Source organism: Brachyhypopomus gauderio, chromosome 7 (genome assembly GCF_052324685.1).
Source record: "Brachyhypopomus gauderio isolate BG-103 chromosome 7, BGAUD_0.2, whole genome shotgun sequence".
Taxonomy (NCBI): domain Eukaryota; kingdom Metazoa; phylum Chordata; class Actinopteri; order Gymnotiformes; family Hypopomidae; genus Brachyhypopomus; species Brachyhypopomus gauderio.
The window spans coordinates 16,479,733-16,497,682 of NC_135217.1; the positions used below are offsets into that span (position 1 = coordinate 16,479,733).

At 37.5% G+C, this 17,950-nt stretch overlaps 1 protein-coding gene across 4 annotated transcripts in view; it reads left to right on the forward strand.

Moving 5' to 3' along the window:
* Positions 1–17,950, forward strand: part of LOC143519064 (uncharacterized) — a 52,623-nt gene that overhangs the window by 21,625 nt on the left and 13,048 nt on the right. For all 4 annotated transcript variants that reach the window (XM_077012114.1, XM_077012115.1, XM_077012117.1 and 1 more), the window contains 19 exons: positions 388–492; positions 1,609–1,719; positions 2,223–2,333; positions 2,440–2,550; positions 2,885–2,995; positions 3,226–3,336; positions 4,335–4,445; positions 4,658–4,768; positions 4,982–5,092; positions 5,781–5,888; positions 7,631–7,741; positions 8,346–8,447; positions 8,914–9,018; positions 9,568–9,681; positions 13,880–13,984; positions 14,756–14,860; positions 17,017–17,124; positions 17,276–17,386; positions 17,552–17,662. In XM_077012114.1, the coding sequence (XP_076868229.1) occupies positions 388–492; positions 1,609–1,719; positions 2,223–2,333; positions 2,440–2,550; positions 2,885–2,995; positions 3,226–3,336; positions 4,335–4,445; positions 4,658–4,768; positions 4,982–5,092; positions 5,781–5,888; positions 7,631–7,741; positions 8,346–8,447; positions 8,914–9,018; positions 9,568–9,681; positions 13,880–13,984; positions 14,756–14,860; positions 17,017–17,124; positions 17,276–17,386; positions 17,552–17,662 (2,073 nt within the window). The remainder of the gene's footprint in view (positions 1–387; positions 493–1,608; positions 1,720–2,222; positions 2,334–2,439; positions 2,551–2,884; positions 2,996–3,225; positions 3,337–4,334; positions 4,446–4,657; positions 4,769–4,981; positions 5,093–5,780; positions 5,889–7,630; positions 7,742–8,345; positions 8,448–8,913; positions 9,019–9,567; positions 9,682–13,879; positions 13,985–14,755; positions 14,861–17,016; positions 17,125–17,275; positions 17,387–17,551; positions 17,663–17,950) is intronic.

Sequence of the window (17,950 nt, forward strand, 5' to 3'; positions counted from 1 at the left end):
TAGGCTTTTCTGCATTTTCTTTGTAAGTGAAAGGCTTGTATGCCATAGCATAGACATACACTGAAGATCATACAGTTAGGACACACACACTAAGAGTGAACATGAAAACATTGCAAATATCATCACTACAGCACAGACAGAACATCAGCAGGAAAGTGTTTAGAGTGTTTAAAGTACTGAAAGGTACCGGTAATTACATGCTGGTGTTCAGTATTCTGGTGAAGAAGAGGAGGGAACAACCGAATCATTAAACCATTCAATGCTTTTCATGTCCAAGTTTTATTTGTCCTATTGGCGTTTGTAATTTGTTCAACATCATAATTTGTTGAATTGACAGCAACTGAGTGCCTGAGATTTGAGATTTTGTCTCCCATTGTGTTTCTGTAGAATATGTACAAGAGAGAGAGTCAGCAGGATCTGTCTTCCTGTCTGTACGCCCAACTGCCCCAAACCCTCCAGACTCAGTTTTCTAAAGACCTGATGCTGAGTGAGGTGGGTATTACTAAATCCCTCCATGTTTCAGTCCATTAGGACAAGAAATGTAAGCTGTGTCTGTAAAATGACTTCAGGAATGAGGAAGGTGCTATAAAAATTAAATACATTAACAAGAATACTATTAACCTTACTATGCACTGCAGTGCATGGAGCCCACTGACTAGAGCAAATAAAGATAATTATTCTTACAGTAATTTAAAATGTTACCACTCAGCTCAAGAAGAGGGTGAAGTGTGTGTTATGTGCAGGGTGTGTAGTGTGTGCAGGGGGTTATAGTATATAAAAGATGTTGTAGTGTAGTGTAGGGCTCAGAATGTAGACCAGGAATTTATTACTTAACTAAATCAGCTCAAATTTCTTCATATCCCACATTTTTTTTATTTTGTATTCATATATTCATATATTAACTTTTATCCAACAACAAATGTTAAAGATAATGCTAATGAAAGTTTACAGTCACAGTTTATGCCACTTTTGGAAAAGAAAAAAAAGACATGAAAACATCAAGATTAAAGCAATGAAATAAATGAATGAAACAACAAAGGTTCAGTCTAGCCTTTCTTTAACATTAATAGTTGTGTAGAAAGAAAATGAATAAACCGGGATACCAAGATATCAGCCAAGAGCTGCTCTACATAATGACTGAATGAATGAATGTCACCCATTCCATTGGACAGAGCTATTAGTGTTGCAGACACTGTCCAGAATACAGTCTTATCTTTAGAGAACCTGATAGTGTTTCCTAATTTTCTATGTTATTTTAGCATGTCAGCTTGTCAGTTCAATTGGAGAAAGCAGTGGTTATTTTTAAGCATGCCTTATGTTACAAATTCAACATTTAATTTCAGGTGAAATCAATACTAAGTAGTAGAAATAACCCATTTGTGACTGATAAGAGAATAGAATAAGAGATCAGTGACAAATTGGAACAGACAAAGACAGTGAAGTGTTAACATTCCAGATTAGACTCAAACTAATCTCAACATTTTTATCAAAATAAAAATGAATCTCTGTGTAATCCATTATTTTAAAGATAAAGCACTAGCCACCAGGTTTATTGAAATGCTGCTCTAATCACATTCATCACACATTCTTGCATTGTTTGTGACACAGAGCAAATATAAATCCGTTGGGAAGAAGGAGGCCGGCACCTCTCTCTACCACCTGTTACCAGAGACCAAAGAGACCCAGCATGCAAAACAGGCTTCAGCACTGCAGAGTGAGGTACCTCATGCAGCCAATTCCCCTCACCCCCTCATTCCCTCACCCCTTCATCCTCTCATCCCCTCACCCCCTCATCCTCTCATCCCCTCACCCCCTCATTCCCTCACCCCCTCACCCGTTAATCCCCTCATCCTCTCATCCCCTCATTCCCTCACCCCTTAATCCCCTCATCCTCTCACCCCCTCACCCCTCACCCATTCATCCCCTCATCCTCTCATTCTCTCATCCCCTCAACCCTCTTTGTCCTCAATGTCCTCTTTCCTTCATTCCTTCTTCTCTTTTTCCCCAAAATCCCAATATTCAATCACTTCAATAATGTGTGCTAGTTAGCAATAAGTTTCTTAACATACACTATATTGCCAAAAGTATTCGCTCACCCATCCAAATGATCAGAATTAGGTGTTCCATTCACTGGGATGTCACTTCAGGAAGGTGAGCGAATACTTTTGGCAGTATAATGTATTAGTCGACTTTAATGACAAAGAACTTTCTTTTTTCAACAGAACAAGTATAAACAGAGTGGTAAGCAGAACATTTCTGGCAGTCTCTACTCTCAGCTTCCGTACACCACTGACACTCAGTTTGCTGCAAAGATCTCAGCTCTACTGAGTGAGGTACTATAAAATTTCAGGTTAAAAGCTAAAGACCCTAAAGACTAATAAGGAGAGTTATCAACATTGTAGTGGAATCTAAATGTGCGAAACCAATGACTATTTTCAGGTAAAGTATAAAGAAGATGGGAAGAAGAGAGTATCGTCCAGTATCTACTCACTGCTGCCAGAGACCACAGAGACTCAGTTAGCCAAAATGGCGTCCCACATGCAGAGTGAGGTAATACGCACGTATAAGCAGCAGCCAAAGGTTCTGATCCTCTGTTCATTTACCAATGCCCATCTCATTAAAACCAACCAAGATTTTCAGAACCTACTTCTGTAAGTTTTATAATGCCACATCCTTTACCTCATATTCACCTCTAGCTTGCAACCGGTTTTGAATATTAATGAAACAACATAATCGAATAATTATACCATTTCATTTTTTTTATCAACAAAATGTCTAAATTATTGCGTTAAAGAACTGATTTTATTACATAATTACATGAAGAATAAGTGTCCACTGTATAACATGTTTTATTTAAACCTGGATGTCTTTCCTGTTCCTCAAGGTGGAATACAAGAAGGTTGGGAAAGAGGCAGCATCTTCTGCTCTTTACTTTCTTCTCCCAGACACACCAGAAACACAACATGTTAAATCAGTTTCTCAGCTTCTGAGTGAGGTATAGTGGATTTAAACATCCCTGAATGAAGTAGAGTGAGGTATAGTGGACTTAAACGTACCTGAGTGAGGGAGTGAGGTATAGTGGATTTAAACGTCCCTGAGTGAGGGAGACTGAGGTATAGTGGACTTAAACATACCTGACATGTGAACAACAGTGAACATCCTTTCTGTCCTATAAGCTCCGTTAATACACACTTTCCTTTATTCATTAATTGGCTTTATTACTAGATTAAGTACAAGGAGAAAAGCAAGACAGGATTGACAAACTGCCTCTACTCAGTGCTGCCAGAGACCATGGAAACTCGGTTGGCTAAATCAGTGTGTGAACTGCAGAGTGAGGTGGGTTTAGAGTTACACTACTACATTTAGTACAGCAGGATTCAGTCTTCAAAAAAAGATGTATTGTTCAGAGGTGTATAATCCAGGTTCAGAAAGTAAAAGTCCTCACCAGGATTTTGCTCAGGCTTCCTGGATTGTGTTGATTCCACTAATTTTACCTGGATTGCACTAATTAGAAAATCTAGCAAGCTTGAGCAAAATCCTGGTGAGGACTTTTACTTTCTGAACCTGGATTATACACCTCTGGTATTGTTTACATTTTTTATAATGTTTAATCACATGGTATTAGAAGGTTAAACATAGTAATGTGTCACATGAAACATAATCTATCACAAAGAGAAACTTTAGATTTATTTTTCTTTACTAATAACCTGAAAACAGCTATGTGTTTTTGATTAAACTGGAAACGCTACTTTTTTGTGTATATAAAGATAAGAATATAATTTCATCATACATATATACACACATATGTACACACAAACACATGTATTACGCATACACTCATACACACAAACTTTATTGAAAATAAAATTTCATTAAGTATTGCATTCATTTTTTTTATTGACTAAAGTCCAAATAAGAGGAAAGTAAATTTGTTGGGTCAGTGTTTCTGTAACCACACGGTTAACTGCTTTTTGCAGGTTATGTTAGAATATCTTGGCATACATTAGTAATCATGGTGAATTTGTATTGTACTGTTTCAAAATGTCAAAAGCATTATCTATAGGCAGCTTTAATTCTTTCAGTTTATTTTATAGCAGCACTAAAGTCTAAGAGCAGTGTATGTATATTTATAAGTATATTTATATAAGTAAATAAACTAAAAATATATTAATTAACAAGGCAGAAATATTGGGGAATGAAATACCTAAGAAAACACAAATCTAGAAATCAGAAACTCAGGACAGTTGTACATCTATACACAACCCCTGCAGGAGCACCATCCTAAAACAAAATTTGCCATTCGGATTCCCACATTTCAAACTCTGATCTCTTAGATTAAGTACAAAAGGAAAGGAAAGGAAGAGACTTCCAACAGCCTCTTCTGTCAGCTCCCCGACACTCACCAGACCCAGTTTGCCAAACAACTGGCTGAAATACAGAGTGAGGTATGTGAATAGGATGTAATCTAGTGTGAGTGTGTGTGTGTGTGGGGGGGGGTCACTGTTAGAAAACATAGTCCTGTATGAGTTTGTCTGTGTTTAATCAAACATGCACTCCATGAATTGTAATCATACATGTGAGAATCCATTGTTGCATTATACATTTTATACAGATCTTATCATACTATATATCAACTGGTGCTTTTCTTGATTCCCAGAATAAATACAGAGGAGAGACTCGTTCTGATCTGTCTGCCTGCCTGTATGCACAGCTGCCCGAGACCCTTCAGACTCTGACTGCCAAAGAGCTGGCCCCCATGTTAAGTGAGGTAACTGTAAAGCAAAAATGTGGAAATTGAACCATTACATAATAATAATATTTACTCATTAATTTCTAATCTTCTAAAATCAAGGTATATTAATAGAGAGATTTTCACAATTTTCAAATGAATACATAATGTTTTTTAGGTAACCCATTGTCTACATGAGAAAATATTCAATTTGTAGATTGTGTAACTGATTAGTCATTTTCTTTGTACCAGTATAAGTATAAACAAGAAGGGAGGAAGGAGATGACCACCTGTCTGTACGCCTCTCTACCTAAAACCAGAGACATGCTGCACGCCAAGGAGCTTTCCCGGTTATACAGCAAGGTACACCACACACACACACACACACACACACACACACTCTCTCTCTCTCTCTCTCTCTCTCTCTCTCTCTCTCTCTCTCTCTCTCTCTCTCTCTCTCTCTCTCTCTCACACTCTCACACTCTCACACTCTCACACACTCAAACACTCTCACACACACACACACACACTCAAACACATACTCTCAAACACACACTTTCAAACACACACACACACACACACACACACATACACTCTCAAACACACACACAAACACACACACACACACACACACACACACACACACACACACACACACACACACACACACACACACACCAGTTATATTGCAAGCTAAACCTAAATCATCATCTTGATTCTCACCCTCAATAATAAACAGTACATAAGTTGAAAATAAGACCAATAATCCTGACACTGGAGTGATGGGAAATTGTTTAATTATTGCCAACATACCGTACATGTAACAGTCTCATAAATATGAACTGGTCATTCAAATATGTATATCCTCATTAAAAAAATCATTATTGCTCATTATTATATAAACGATCTGTAGGCTTTGCAACATTAGTTTTATTAGTTCTATCATGCATTTGGTTGACTAGTAAGACAAACAAAAATATCCAAAGACAGCTTGCAAGTCTATTGAAGTTTTGGATATTTACCCTCCATTAAACTTTTTTTTATAATATAGAAAAGCTATGAAGAAGAAGGAAAGAAAGTGCCAGTGTGTCTTTATGCCCAGATGCCACAGACTATTGAGACAGTATTTGCTAAAGAAGTCTCCAACCTTCTGAGCAATGTAAGTGTTCTTTGAATTAGGATCTCTAACCCAAACTAACTCATTACTTTTGTTTGTACATAACTTTTTCTGTTGCCTTTGTCTCAGCTTACTATCATGTGTATGATAACCAGTGTTGTGAATAACGCCGTTAAAAATAACGGCGTTAGGTAACGGCGTCATTTTGTCAGTAACGGGATAATATAATTAGTTACTTTTCCTGTCGTTACAACGCCGTTTACGTTACTGGTCATTAAAAGCGGTGCGTTACTATATATTGATTTACTAATGGGAGCGGACCGCTGCCCAGGCTAGTGAGGAGTAACAGATCTCGATAGGTCACAGTTCTCGGTGTAACACCTGTTTACTTTAACAAGTCAGTAAGCGATTGGCTAAGGCAGCGTTATGATAGCCAATCATAGCCAGTGTTTTTACACGCGCGCCGAAGCACGCAAGTGACACGACACAAACGGAGAAGAGGCCAAAATGGCCTCGGGTGCAAGCCGAAGAAAATTTAGCATTTTCAAGGCGATATAAACATTATTTAAGAAAATACTTGAAGTTCCTGAATGTCTACCAGACTGGGTATTTGATTTATTTAATTAAGAATAGAGGTTTTATTGTTAAGTTTACTTCTGTTGTGAACAAACCAGTTGTCTCAGGTTGAGATAATTTAATTTAATTTCATAGATGTAAATGCACTTTATATAGTGTAACTGTTTACTTTTGTTTTTTTGTTTTTTTTTTTTACAAAGATTTGGGATTTTAAAGGATTTTATCCTGCACTGGTCTGTGGATGTGCAATAAATATCAAAATTAAACAACTTTCTGATCTACTCATTTCAACGGACTGTCACGTTGAGGACCCCGGCCCCTCCCTTTTGGGCGTGTGTATACGTAGTCCACGTGCTTTGTCTGCGTCAGTGTATATTCATGGTTGGGGTTATATCGTGTGATTAATAAGTCTCACCTGTGACTTGTCTCGTAATCACGTGGGGCTAATGTGGTTTGTCTATTTAATGTGCGCTCGCGCAGTGTCCTGTGCTCGTCGTTGTCTAAGTCTACACGTTTTTGTGTCAAGTGTATCTGTTCCTCGTGCGCTATTGTGCAACATTCGTATTCACATTAAAGTGACGTCTGCTGAAGCAAGGATTTGTGTCTCGTCCTTGACGCCGCACCCATCGTCACACGGACTGTGAAAACTGCTTAAAAAAAACTTAATTAATTGGCATATAACCTTTTTTTAACTGTAACGCAAATAGTTACTTTCCCTGGTAACTAGTTACTTTTATTGTAGAGTAATTCAGTTACTAACTCAGTTACTTTTTTGAAGAAGTAGTGAGTAACTATAACTAATTACTTTTTTAAAGTAACGTTCCCAACACTGATGATAACAGGCAATATTTTTTATGATACAACATAAAATGCATCTGTGAAATGGATCAGCAACAGAATTCCGTGTTGACATGTGTAGTTATCATGTGTATGAGTATGTATTGGGAGGAGTGTTGAGTTCAAGTTGAGAAACTGCAAATTTAGGTGCTTATAAAATATTTTGTTGTGTACACAAAATATCATTTTTGTAATGTATGCATAACTGCGTACAGTGTGAGTGTGTTGGTGGGGGTTACCAGGGTTTCACATGCAGTATCGGATGCAGGATTAATTCAGCTGCATGTCTGGTTTTGTGAGTTGTTTATGGGTAGTTTATACATGCAACTATTTGTGAATGTGACCAAATTCTTGTATTATTTTTGTTATAGAAATCATACAAGGAAAAGTACAATGCTGAAAAAGGAAAGTCTAGCTATGCCTGCTTGAAAACCCTGCCAGAGGTGGACCACGCAATGGAGGTCAATAGACTACAGAGCAATGTAAGTACAGTTGAGGCTTTTTCCAAATCCAGCTGTGGCAGCCTCTCATCGTAACATAACCTTGTCAGTGGAACTAATCTTAATTAATCTTATTAATTATGTAGGCATACATGACCATGTTATTCATTTAAACACTTAGACAAATCCTTTCTTGTGTTTTGAAACCAGTGATGCATGTGATATGCTGGTGAGTCTTTACAGATTAGTTTTTTAGTCAGCTGACAGAATTGTATTTAATCAAGAGGACAACAACTAATCCCAGAATGCCTGACTGAGATAATATGGGCTCATACAGCACCCTGTGACTGCAGATGATTTAGTAACAGAAGTTGCTTTCTGTTTTCTTATTAGAGTTTGAGAATTACAGGTCCACATAATGAAATGTTTGAATATTATGATGAAGTATCTAAATATTATGGTGAAGTGTTTGAGTGCCTTCTTGTTATTTTTTTTCTTCTCATGGGCAATGTCTGATAACTGATACACTGTGTAAATGGGGAGAAATGTTGATGTGGTAAAACCTTTTAATTTTATTTTACTGTAATAGTTCTGCTTTTGTTGTAAGTTCAGCAAGAATTTTTTTATGTGTATTTTGTCTTTGAAGGTGATGTATAGGCAGGGGAGAAAAGAGCTCCATAAGGTCCATGAGGTGTCTGACAGGCCAGACATTTTGAGTGCCACACAAGCTGCAAAACTAGCCAGCAATGTGAGTTCCTCCAGCCAGTCATTTAAGAGTACTTGATATTTCCTGACAGAGGTGTCAATTCCAGGTTCAGAAAGTAAAAGTCCTCACCAGGATTTTGCTCAAGCTTGCTAGATTTTCTAATTAGTGCAATCCAGGTAAAATTAGTGGAATCAACACAATCCAGGAAGTCTGAGCAAAATCCTGGTGAGGAGTTTTAATTTCTGAACCAGGAATTGCCACCTCTGTTTCCTGATAATAGTGGATGTGGATAAATTTAATATTGTTCATGTTGTTAAATCTTTCCTGCATACAACAAGACTAAAACTTGTTTTAAAATAGTTGGGCTTGAATAGTGCAGCTTGAAAATGAGTGACAAGAATTCTGTGTGAGTTCTGTACTGTGATCATATGCTGGACAACCCAGTGGAAAAAAATTGAAATCTATTCTTTGGGAATATTATGCATGAATGAATGAATATATTCCACAGGTGGAATATAAGCAAAAGAACAAAGTGCATGTGTACAAGAGCCAAGTGCTGCGTGGACGATGTGATATTCAACATGCACAGGAAGCCTCCAAACTCGCCAGCCATGTAAGAAAACTGTATTCATGCTCACAGTTCTAGACTGACATGCATGTTGAACCTGGTGATGAAATTTGAGAGACTGAGCAAAGTGCTGCCAGACAGGATTATAAACTCTCTTTACTGATCCAGAATTGACGATTTAAATTCATTTCCAGGTGCTCAATGAAAGTATTCCACTAGTAGGACATGAACTGAGGACCATAGTTTGAGATGTTGTCCTCCAGTACAACACAGAAAACCTACTAGAGGAAAGAGTCTCAACTTGGAATGCAGTGACAGCAATGAATTGATAATATTTGAAAAAACAACCCACCACTGTGGTACTGTGGTATAACTGAGATGGGCAGTCATGCACCCCACTGCTAGATGATGAACTAGATGACATTGTAGTATTGGCTCCTATAGTACAGGTGTGTTTCCAGCAGGCAATCTGAGTTGCAGGTTTTCTATCATGTATGTTCTATAACACCGAAGCCTCTGGAATATGGGACTAGTCTCTGGTTCCTGAAGGATGCTGACAGATCTCTCTCATTCTCTTCCTCTGTCTTCACACAGGTACATTACAAACAGAAGTTTGAGACAGACCTGAAAGGACAAATGTTGCTCTACAATCCAAGTGACTGTGTGTCATTTAAACACTCCCAAGCTGCGTCAGCCCTTGCCAGTCAGGTGAGTATAAATTTCTATATATGTTGGAAAGTTACGGCTTGTCCTTTGTAGTCATAATAATTTCTTGGGAAAATGATAAACATTTAAATAGCCTAGACCAGGGGTCGGCAACCCACGGCTCTAGAGCCGCATGCGGCTCTTTGGCGCTGCCCTAGCGGCTCTCTGGAGCTTTTTCAAAAATGTGGGGTAGAGAAATATATTTTGTTTTAATATAGGTTTTGTAGGAGACAAACATGACACCAACATTCTTAACGTTTTCCAATGCTGTAAGAATGTGTAGAATAAATTCAATTAAATTTCAACATTTATGTCATCAAAGAATTAGGTAACAGCCTGTGACGCATGTTTCTATTAGCAGGGCGAGATGAGGCAGGTGGCTGTTGTAAGCAAACCGGTGCGTAACTTTGCGCGCGCCGCGCTTCAGCGCAATGAACAAAGTCATGTTTGTAGGGTTCATACACCTTTACAAGGTGGAATTAAAGCAATTGTACGTCACTTTCAAGGTCCATTTCAATAATTCCCAGCACGTTTAACTTAATTAAGTTAAATATTTATCAGTGGTGGGCCGTTATCGGTGTTAAAGGCGTTCGTTAATTTGATACTCTTATTGGGCGATATAAAAATTATTGCCGTTAATCTATTCTTAAAGTTGGGTTGGGAACTGGGTAAGCAAAATGATGACTTTCACCTTGATAGTTTAGCTCGGGTGTATTCTTAAGCAAATTGCACAGTAGGGGGCGAGAATGTGTTTTCAAACCTGTGAATTACAAATCACACGTGTGCTTACATAGATGCAGCCACGAAGTCGCCAGGTTTGCTTAATGGAAAATTCATTTTTAGGAAGCTTCCTAATGGAGACATTGACAAGACTAAAGTTGTTTGCACCTTATGCAACGCGGAATTAGCTTATTGTAGGAGTTCTACCAGTCTGAAGTACCATTTAAACACAAAGCACCCATTTGCTAATGCTGCTGACGCTGGGTCAAGCACTGATGCAGCCCAGAGGAAGAGTCGCCGCTGTTAGCTGAATAAACATGTTATCAACCCCCTTTAATGTACAGTATGTAGGCTTACAAATTCATGTTTAACTAAATAAACCGTTGAACACGAGTAGCCTACATTTTATTGAGCATGTTTTATTTTCAAGTATCAAAGTAGTACAGCTTTCTCAAGCAGTCATTGATGCATTTTGGAAACAGGAGATGAGCCCCTGGTCTAATGCACCCTCTGTAGTAGTATCTCAAAGACTTTTAGTCATTACTTGGGTAGCACGCATATGAGCCATTTTAATCTAGATTAATTTCAAGATTTCAGTGAGATTAATCTAGATTAAAAAAAAAAATCTATGCCCACCCCTAATATTTATACATATACTCGTAATGATTCGAAATAATGCGCTTTTTAATCGCATTATTTAATGGTGGTTTATTTTCAAAATGCCCAATCTTAACATCTTCATGTTCTCTCATGTTTCATCCTGGAATTACAAGATGCTTGTATTTGTTAACGTAATACAAGAGAACTGTTCAGTCAGTTAGCTATTTGTTGTGAAACGAAATAGTTAAAATTTCAAGCATTTTCAAGTACTTTAGCCTAAATTCCAGCACTTTTCAAAGCTGGAACACAATGCAACATTAAAATTCGTCAGGTAAATGTTCCTTATCCTGTGTTTGAGGGGTGTTTCTTTATACTTCCACATATCGGACAACACTGCACAGAATGTGATGCGCCAAGTTTAAACACCTCCGCCATTCGCGGAGGTTCGTGCGAGGTGTGCGGAGTCGCGCGCTACGGTCACTCGCGAAAGTATCTTGCAGAGGTGGGGACTCGAGTCACATGACTTGGACTCGAGTCAGACTCGAGTCATTAATATTAAGACTTTTGACTTGACTTGAAAAAATATTCAGAGACTTAGACTTGACTTGGACTTTTACACCAATAACTTGGGACTTGAATTGGACTTGAACCTGTTTACTTGCAAAGACTTGATTTTTTTTTACCCCAAATCTAAATTTTAAAATGCATATTAATATTTATAAAGTGCGCCCCATTAATTTCATTTCCGTCCTTCTGACGCAGACCGGCGTTACACCAGATTCTGTGACCGTCGAGTTTTGTGACCACAGGGAGCACTATTTCACAGTTTCTGTTCAGAGGCACAAACGCTTTACGAATGCTACGTAAACTACGCTGATGCACTTTCTTTACTCGTTTTGTTGGTGTCCACGAGCCAAAATATGACAGATGTTTATATTTACATTTGATCGTCTCTTAATTACATAAATGTACTTAAACAAGATTTACCATCCCCTCACCATTGCAGCCAACAAAGAAATCATGAATGGGATGTACATGTGAGCCTTTTTAACTGGGGTCACCAATTCTGACGGCAGCCATCAGAATATGTGACCCCACTGAATCTCCAGGTAACAATAGTACACCGTGACCCCACAATAACAGAAAACAATGAAAAAATAACCCTAACCTTTTTTAGTCTATATTTAAACATTTTATCCAAATGTTTAGAATAACCATTCGTAATGACAGCATCTTGCTTACGATGAAGCTTGCTATTTTCGTGTAAAATGATGTAATGAAACATTCTTGTTTAAGTACATTTATGTAATTAAGAGAAGATAAAATGTAAATGATCTGTCATCTTTTTGGCATCAGCGTAGCATTCGTAAAGCGCTGGTGCCTGTAAAAAAAAGACTCGAAAGGACTTGAAATTCCAAGTTTCAGACTTGGGACTTGACTTGACAGTTGCCTGTCTTGACTCGAGACTTGACTTGAGTTGACTGTCTTTGCTTGAGACTTGACTCGGGACTTGAGGATAAAGACTTGGACTTACTTGAGACTTGCAAAACACTGACTTGGCCCCACCTCTGGTATCTTGATCTTAAAATTAAAATGTTGCCCTTCATGTATGAAGACACTAAAGAAATAGTTTTTAAAGAAATTTTGTAGGATAGAGTTTAGTTTGTTAAGACTCTATTTGTTCTATTATTTTGTAAATTTAGAGAATCGTGACAGAATACACTGCAGGGAGAATAAACATTTAATCATGAATGCTCATTATGTATTTGTAGCTAACTTAGTCATTTTGATAGTAGGCAAATATAGATACATACAGCATGTGTTGCCTTCATTACGGGGGCGGCACCAGTGAGGGGGGCAGGGGGTTGCGTGTAACGATTGTTAAGCGGGCAAGGGGGCGCCATGTAGCGATTGTTGTAAAATAAATGGGTCTTATTATTTACATTGAGGGGGCAACGCCGTGGCGCCGGCCCTGTTTCATTAGAAGGCTTATATAAGGCTTTTAATTTTTTGCGGCTCCAGACATATTTGTTTTTTGTTTTTTTGGTCCAATATGGCTCTTTCAACATTTTGGGTTGCCGACCCCTGGCCTAGACTACTCGGATAACCCACACACTTCGTTCTTGTGAACAATAGCTACGTGCACAATTAGGAGATTTTCCACAGGGATACAGACAGATGATAAATTGATATAATGAGACTATTACAATTTATCAAGTGTGGCATCTCTTGCTATCGATTATAATTGATTATAATTCATTCTAGTTTATGAGCTCTCCAGTTTGGCTCCAGCTTGATCATTAATGGTGTAGAACTGCACAACTTTCAAGGTTACCAGCACTATATAAATATTATTGACTTGAGCAATGATAAAAACATGTTTCTACTCATTAATAATTTTTTAAAGTGGCTGTAACCTTTCACATTTACTGTAAATTCTGCTATGTGGAAGGGGTAGGGGGAATTGTAGTGAAGGGGTTAGTGTAAATGTAGGGTTAGGGTTAGTGTGGGTTTAGGGTTAGGGTTAGTGTCAGTGTACTGTATAGGTTGGTGTCAGTGTAGTGTAGGATTTTGTGTAACTGTGAGGGTGATTAGTGATTTCTTGTGTCAGCTCTGTAATGGAATTGAGATCATAGGGACAGTTTCTGATATACAGAAAATGCTTTATGTTCATTCTTGGGTTTAGAAAATGCCATTAACCCTATGAAACACATTTATTTAGAAAATAAGTCACTGTTGGAAAGTAGCTCCATAATTAAAGTGTGGTCATTGATGTAATAGATATTGCTTTAATTTTTATTTAAAAAAACTATATTTTGACTTTTGAGAGGTAAATTTTGCTTAACATTTTAGAAAGTAATTTTGCATTTTTTTGTTTCAGGTTAAGTACAAAAGTAGTCAGAATCAAATCCACAAATCTGCTACTGATTTACCCAACCTTCTCTATCTTGGCCATGTTCTACACGCCAGCAAGATTCAGAGCAATGTACAGTATTCCATCTGTGTTTTTCTATCCTATTACAGTTTAAATGGTAAATGTGTAAAAATGGTAAATGTGTACAAATGGAGAAATCACAATCCCACTTCAAAGTGCATACGCAAATAAGTGACAGCCTTATGGTATTAAGGTGAAAAAAGGCTAAATACACAATAAAGTAAAAGGTTTGAAAAAGAAAAAGTATTAAGACATACAGTATATTATTAAATTATTGTATTATTAATTAGACATTAATATATATTATTAAATAATATATATTATTATTATATTATTAGACATTAAACATTACAATTACAGTGGATCTGTACAGATCTGTTATAGAAATAATAAAGACAAATATTAGAAAATTACTGGTAGCATTTCTAGGGGTAAATTTTGTAGTGTAGAAAGTTGCTTTTTGACTTTTTAGTTATTATTGTTAATTTTTATTTATTGTTATTTTCACTTGGGATGTTTAACATAAACCATTAAGCCAGCCATTAAGCAATCTTCTAATGCTCCATTGGTACAATGACTACGAGATGCAGACAACAAACACACACCCAAAAGGAGGGTGGAAAACAGAGGAAGCAAAGGCAGGAGTGAGACTAGAGTGAGCAACCCTAACCCTAGGATGAGCTGAAGATGAGGATGAGCTGAAGTCCAAATCTGCCAACTCTCGACAGTTTCTATTTTTTTCTGGAACAAGCACTTAATCAGTCTAAATGTTCACACCTTGTGAATCAAAATTTAGAAAACCTTGGAACTATTTTCCATCAGGTGCAGTATAGGATGAAGTATGAAGAGGTTAAGGGACAGTATCATTTAGAGTGTGATACAGCAGAACAGCGCCATCATAAGGAAAATGCAGCCCTAAGCAGTCAGGTGAGTTCAAACATTGCTGATGTGATGTGATGTAATCACCAGGACCATCTTCTCATTAAAAATATCTTGTACATTTGCTCTGGTATAAAAACGTGTCTCGACTGTTATGTAGTTTATTCACCATGTGATGGGTTTGCTTTTCACAGTTTGATTTATGAGGCACCACATGCAGTTATTGTTTTAATGCAGGTCTTTTCATTCCCACTATAAACAATTAGACTGGGGTGATGTGATATATCAATAGTGTTAATTAGTGTCTCAGCCACATTGCTCATCTCATATCTATAAACCAGCTGCACTAATCACAAATGTCTAAACACAGACATGTTAAGGTGGCCCAAGTAAATGAAATCGAGTTGCAGCCACACAACACCTTACAAGCCAACTCTGCACACGCTTATTTTGTTGACACACACAATATCTATGATGCAAACCACTGTGCAGAAAACTAGTCGTCAAAATAGAGCATGTTTAGCAAAAGGAAATGAAAATTGCATATGCATGACTTACATTCTTACTGCAGTGCTTGAAATGCTGTGGATCCCTTGGTGAGATATTTTGAGGTTTACTGTATATATACATGTAGTAAAGAACAAGTAATAATGGAGCTATTTATGACTCCAAACCTCAATTTAAATAAGATGCTGTGATGTTGGGAGGAGGCAGGCACGATGAATGAATGAATGAATGAATGTTCAACTTATATTGCGCCTTTCTAGGATGTGAAGGATGTGGTGCTGACACATACGTTTATTTTAAGTGACAGTGAAGTCCGGCGCGATAGCGCAAGCACACTAAACATGTAGCTCACTCAATCACAAACTTCAGACAAAGACGAGCACGAGACATTGCGCGAACGCACATTAAATAGGTGAATAACACATTCCCCTGTGATCACGAGACAAGGCACAGGTGAGACAAACGAACATGCTCACTAACGACCCACACCCACGGAAATACAAACATGGACATTACACGCAGACAACATAATGACACGTCCACTGTCACGAGCTGTCACCGTGACAGATGTATTAAGTAATGAGGCTTGTTGATTTTATAACTTATTCATATTCATCTATGGTCATACCTATGTATGTTGTGATCTAATGAAATTCCTGCACATTTTCAGGTAACCATGCATGAAAACCAGGCCGTGCATGGCTTTATTATTATTATTATTATTATTATGGTTTTATTTATGACCCTATGGAGTTATTCTGTAGACATTCTTGTTAACCTAGTCTTGGAAAAAAATGTATCAAGAAAACAAGCTGTAGCAGTTCATTATGATTTTTAGAAAAGACCAGCTTGAGAAAAAAAAACGAACAGCTAATGGGAGTATGTGGTAGTATGTGCAAGTCAGAGTATAAGGTGTGTTGGTGAGATTATAACCTGGTGTGATTATAACCTGGTGTGTTGGTGAGATTATAATCTGGTGTGTTGGTGAGAGAATTATAACTGACTATATCATGAGTATATACTGACCTATCATGAGAATATACTGACCTATCATGTTCCTCAGCTTTTTTGAGGGTGTGTCACACACAGATTCACTGCAACACATATCAACATATATTATCAACACATATTATCATGAACTGACGTGTTTTTGTTCTGCTGTCTTGGAGATTTTTAAAGGGTACATTCATAAAGTGAAGTAATCAGACAGATGTTGTCAGAATGTGTTATTGTCAGGTTGCCTGGCAGATTTGATGTGTATTTTAAATGTTTATACTTGCCAACAAACACAATTCCCATTAATCATATTAAAGATGTTATAGGCTACATATGTTAGCCATCCTCCTGTGCCACTTAAACATACAAATCCAACATTCTTGTCAGCGGTTCCATATTTGACAATTTGCACTACGTCACTCAGCACCTCCCAAGTAGTGTAGGTGGTTCTACCTGCATTAATCCCTCACTGAGGACTCTAAGAGCAAAACTAAACTGGGAAGGAATTTGACATTCCAACATTTGCATTGATATTACAGAACAGCATTATGAGTCACTTAAAGAAAGGATTTACACTGATATTGAACAAGAATCTCAGTTTTCAGTGTCTAATCTACGGTTGTCATTTTTTTCTTTTTGTGGTCAAGTCTAAAAGTGTCCATTCCATGTTTAACATGTCTACATGCTGAATGTGAAACTAGGTGAAGTACAAACAGGACTATGAGAAGGGAAAGTCCAAATCTCAGATGGAGTTTGTCGAGACACAGTTCTATAAAATGTCCAAGGAGGCTCAAAAAATGCAAAGTGAGGTAATGCCCAGTATTCCCATCTAATATTTATTATTCATACTGCTTGCTCTCAATAAATGAATGAAGGACAGATAAGTGTGTTGTAATGGCATTATGTTTAGTGCTAAATTTGGGGTTGTTCTAAAAGATGTAATTTTGTGCTCTTGTGTAGAAAGTATATCGTAGGGAGTATGATGAGAGTATTAAAGGGAAATCTCTGGTGGATGTAGAATTAACACCTGGCTACCTCACAGCACGCAATGCCAGCAGCCTCCTAAATGAAGTAAGAACAGCAATTTACATAAAGCTTGATTAATTCTGTATGAAATAATAGAAACCATCAACAATACATTCAACCAACAGTGCTGGGATTGTAGTCAACATTCCTCATAGGAAATGATAATCTCTGTTTGTGATAATCTCTTTGTATCTCTGTTCTCACTTATAGAAGAAGTACAGGAAGGATCTTGAGCGTGACGTGAAAGGTAAAGGTCTGAATGGTCTAGAAGAGACTCTGGATCTGTTGCGGGTCAAGAACGCTGAGCGCATACGTAGTGAGGTACAGCACCACGGGTAGCAAAAATAAAACTTCCATCTGAGGTTTGAGACCAGCAGTTTATTGTGCTATAAGAATGAAGGGGAAAAACCAATTATGCTGACATGAAAGCAATCAAGCACTTGTTTTTTTTTTTGTTGCTTGGTTAGTATTTAGTTTGGATTGTTGTTTGGTGTAAATTTACTGACTCGTTGCATACATTAGCAACAATCTTGAAGCCACCATCAGATAACAAATTCCATAACCTCTTCCCACATGTAATATTTTGTCAATCAACTGTATTCCCAAAGC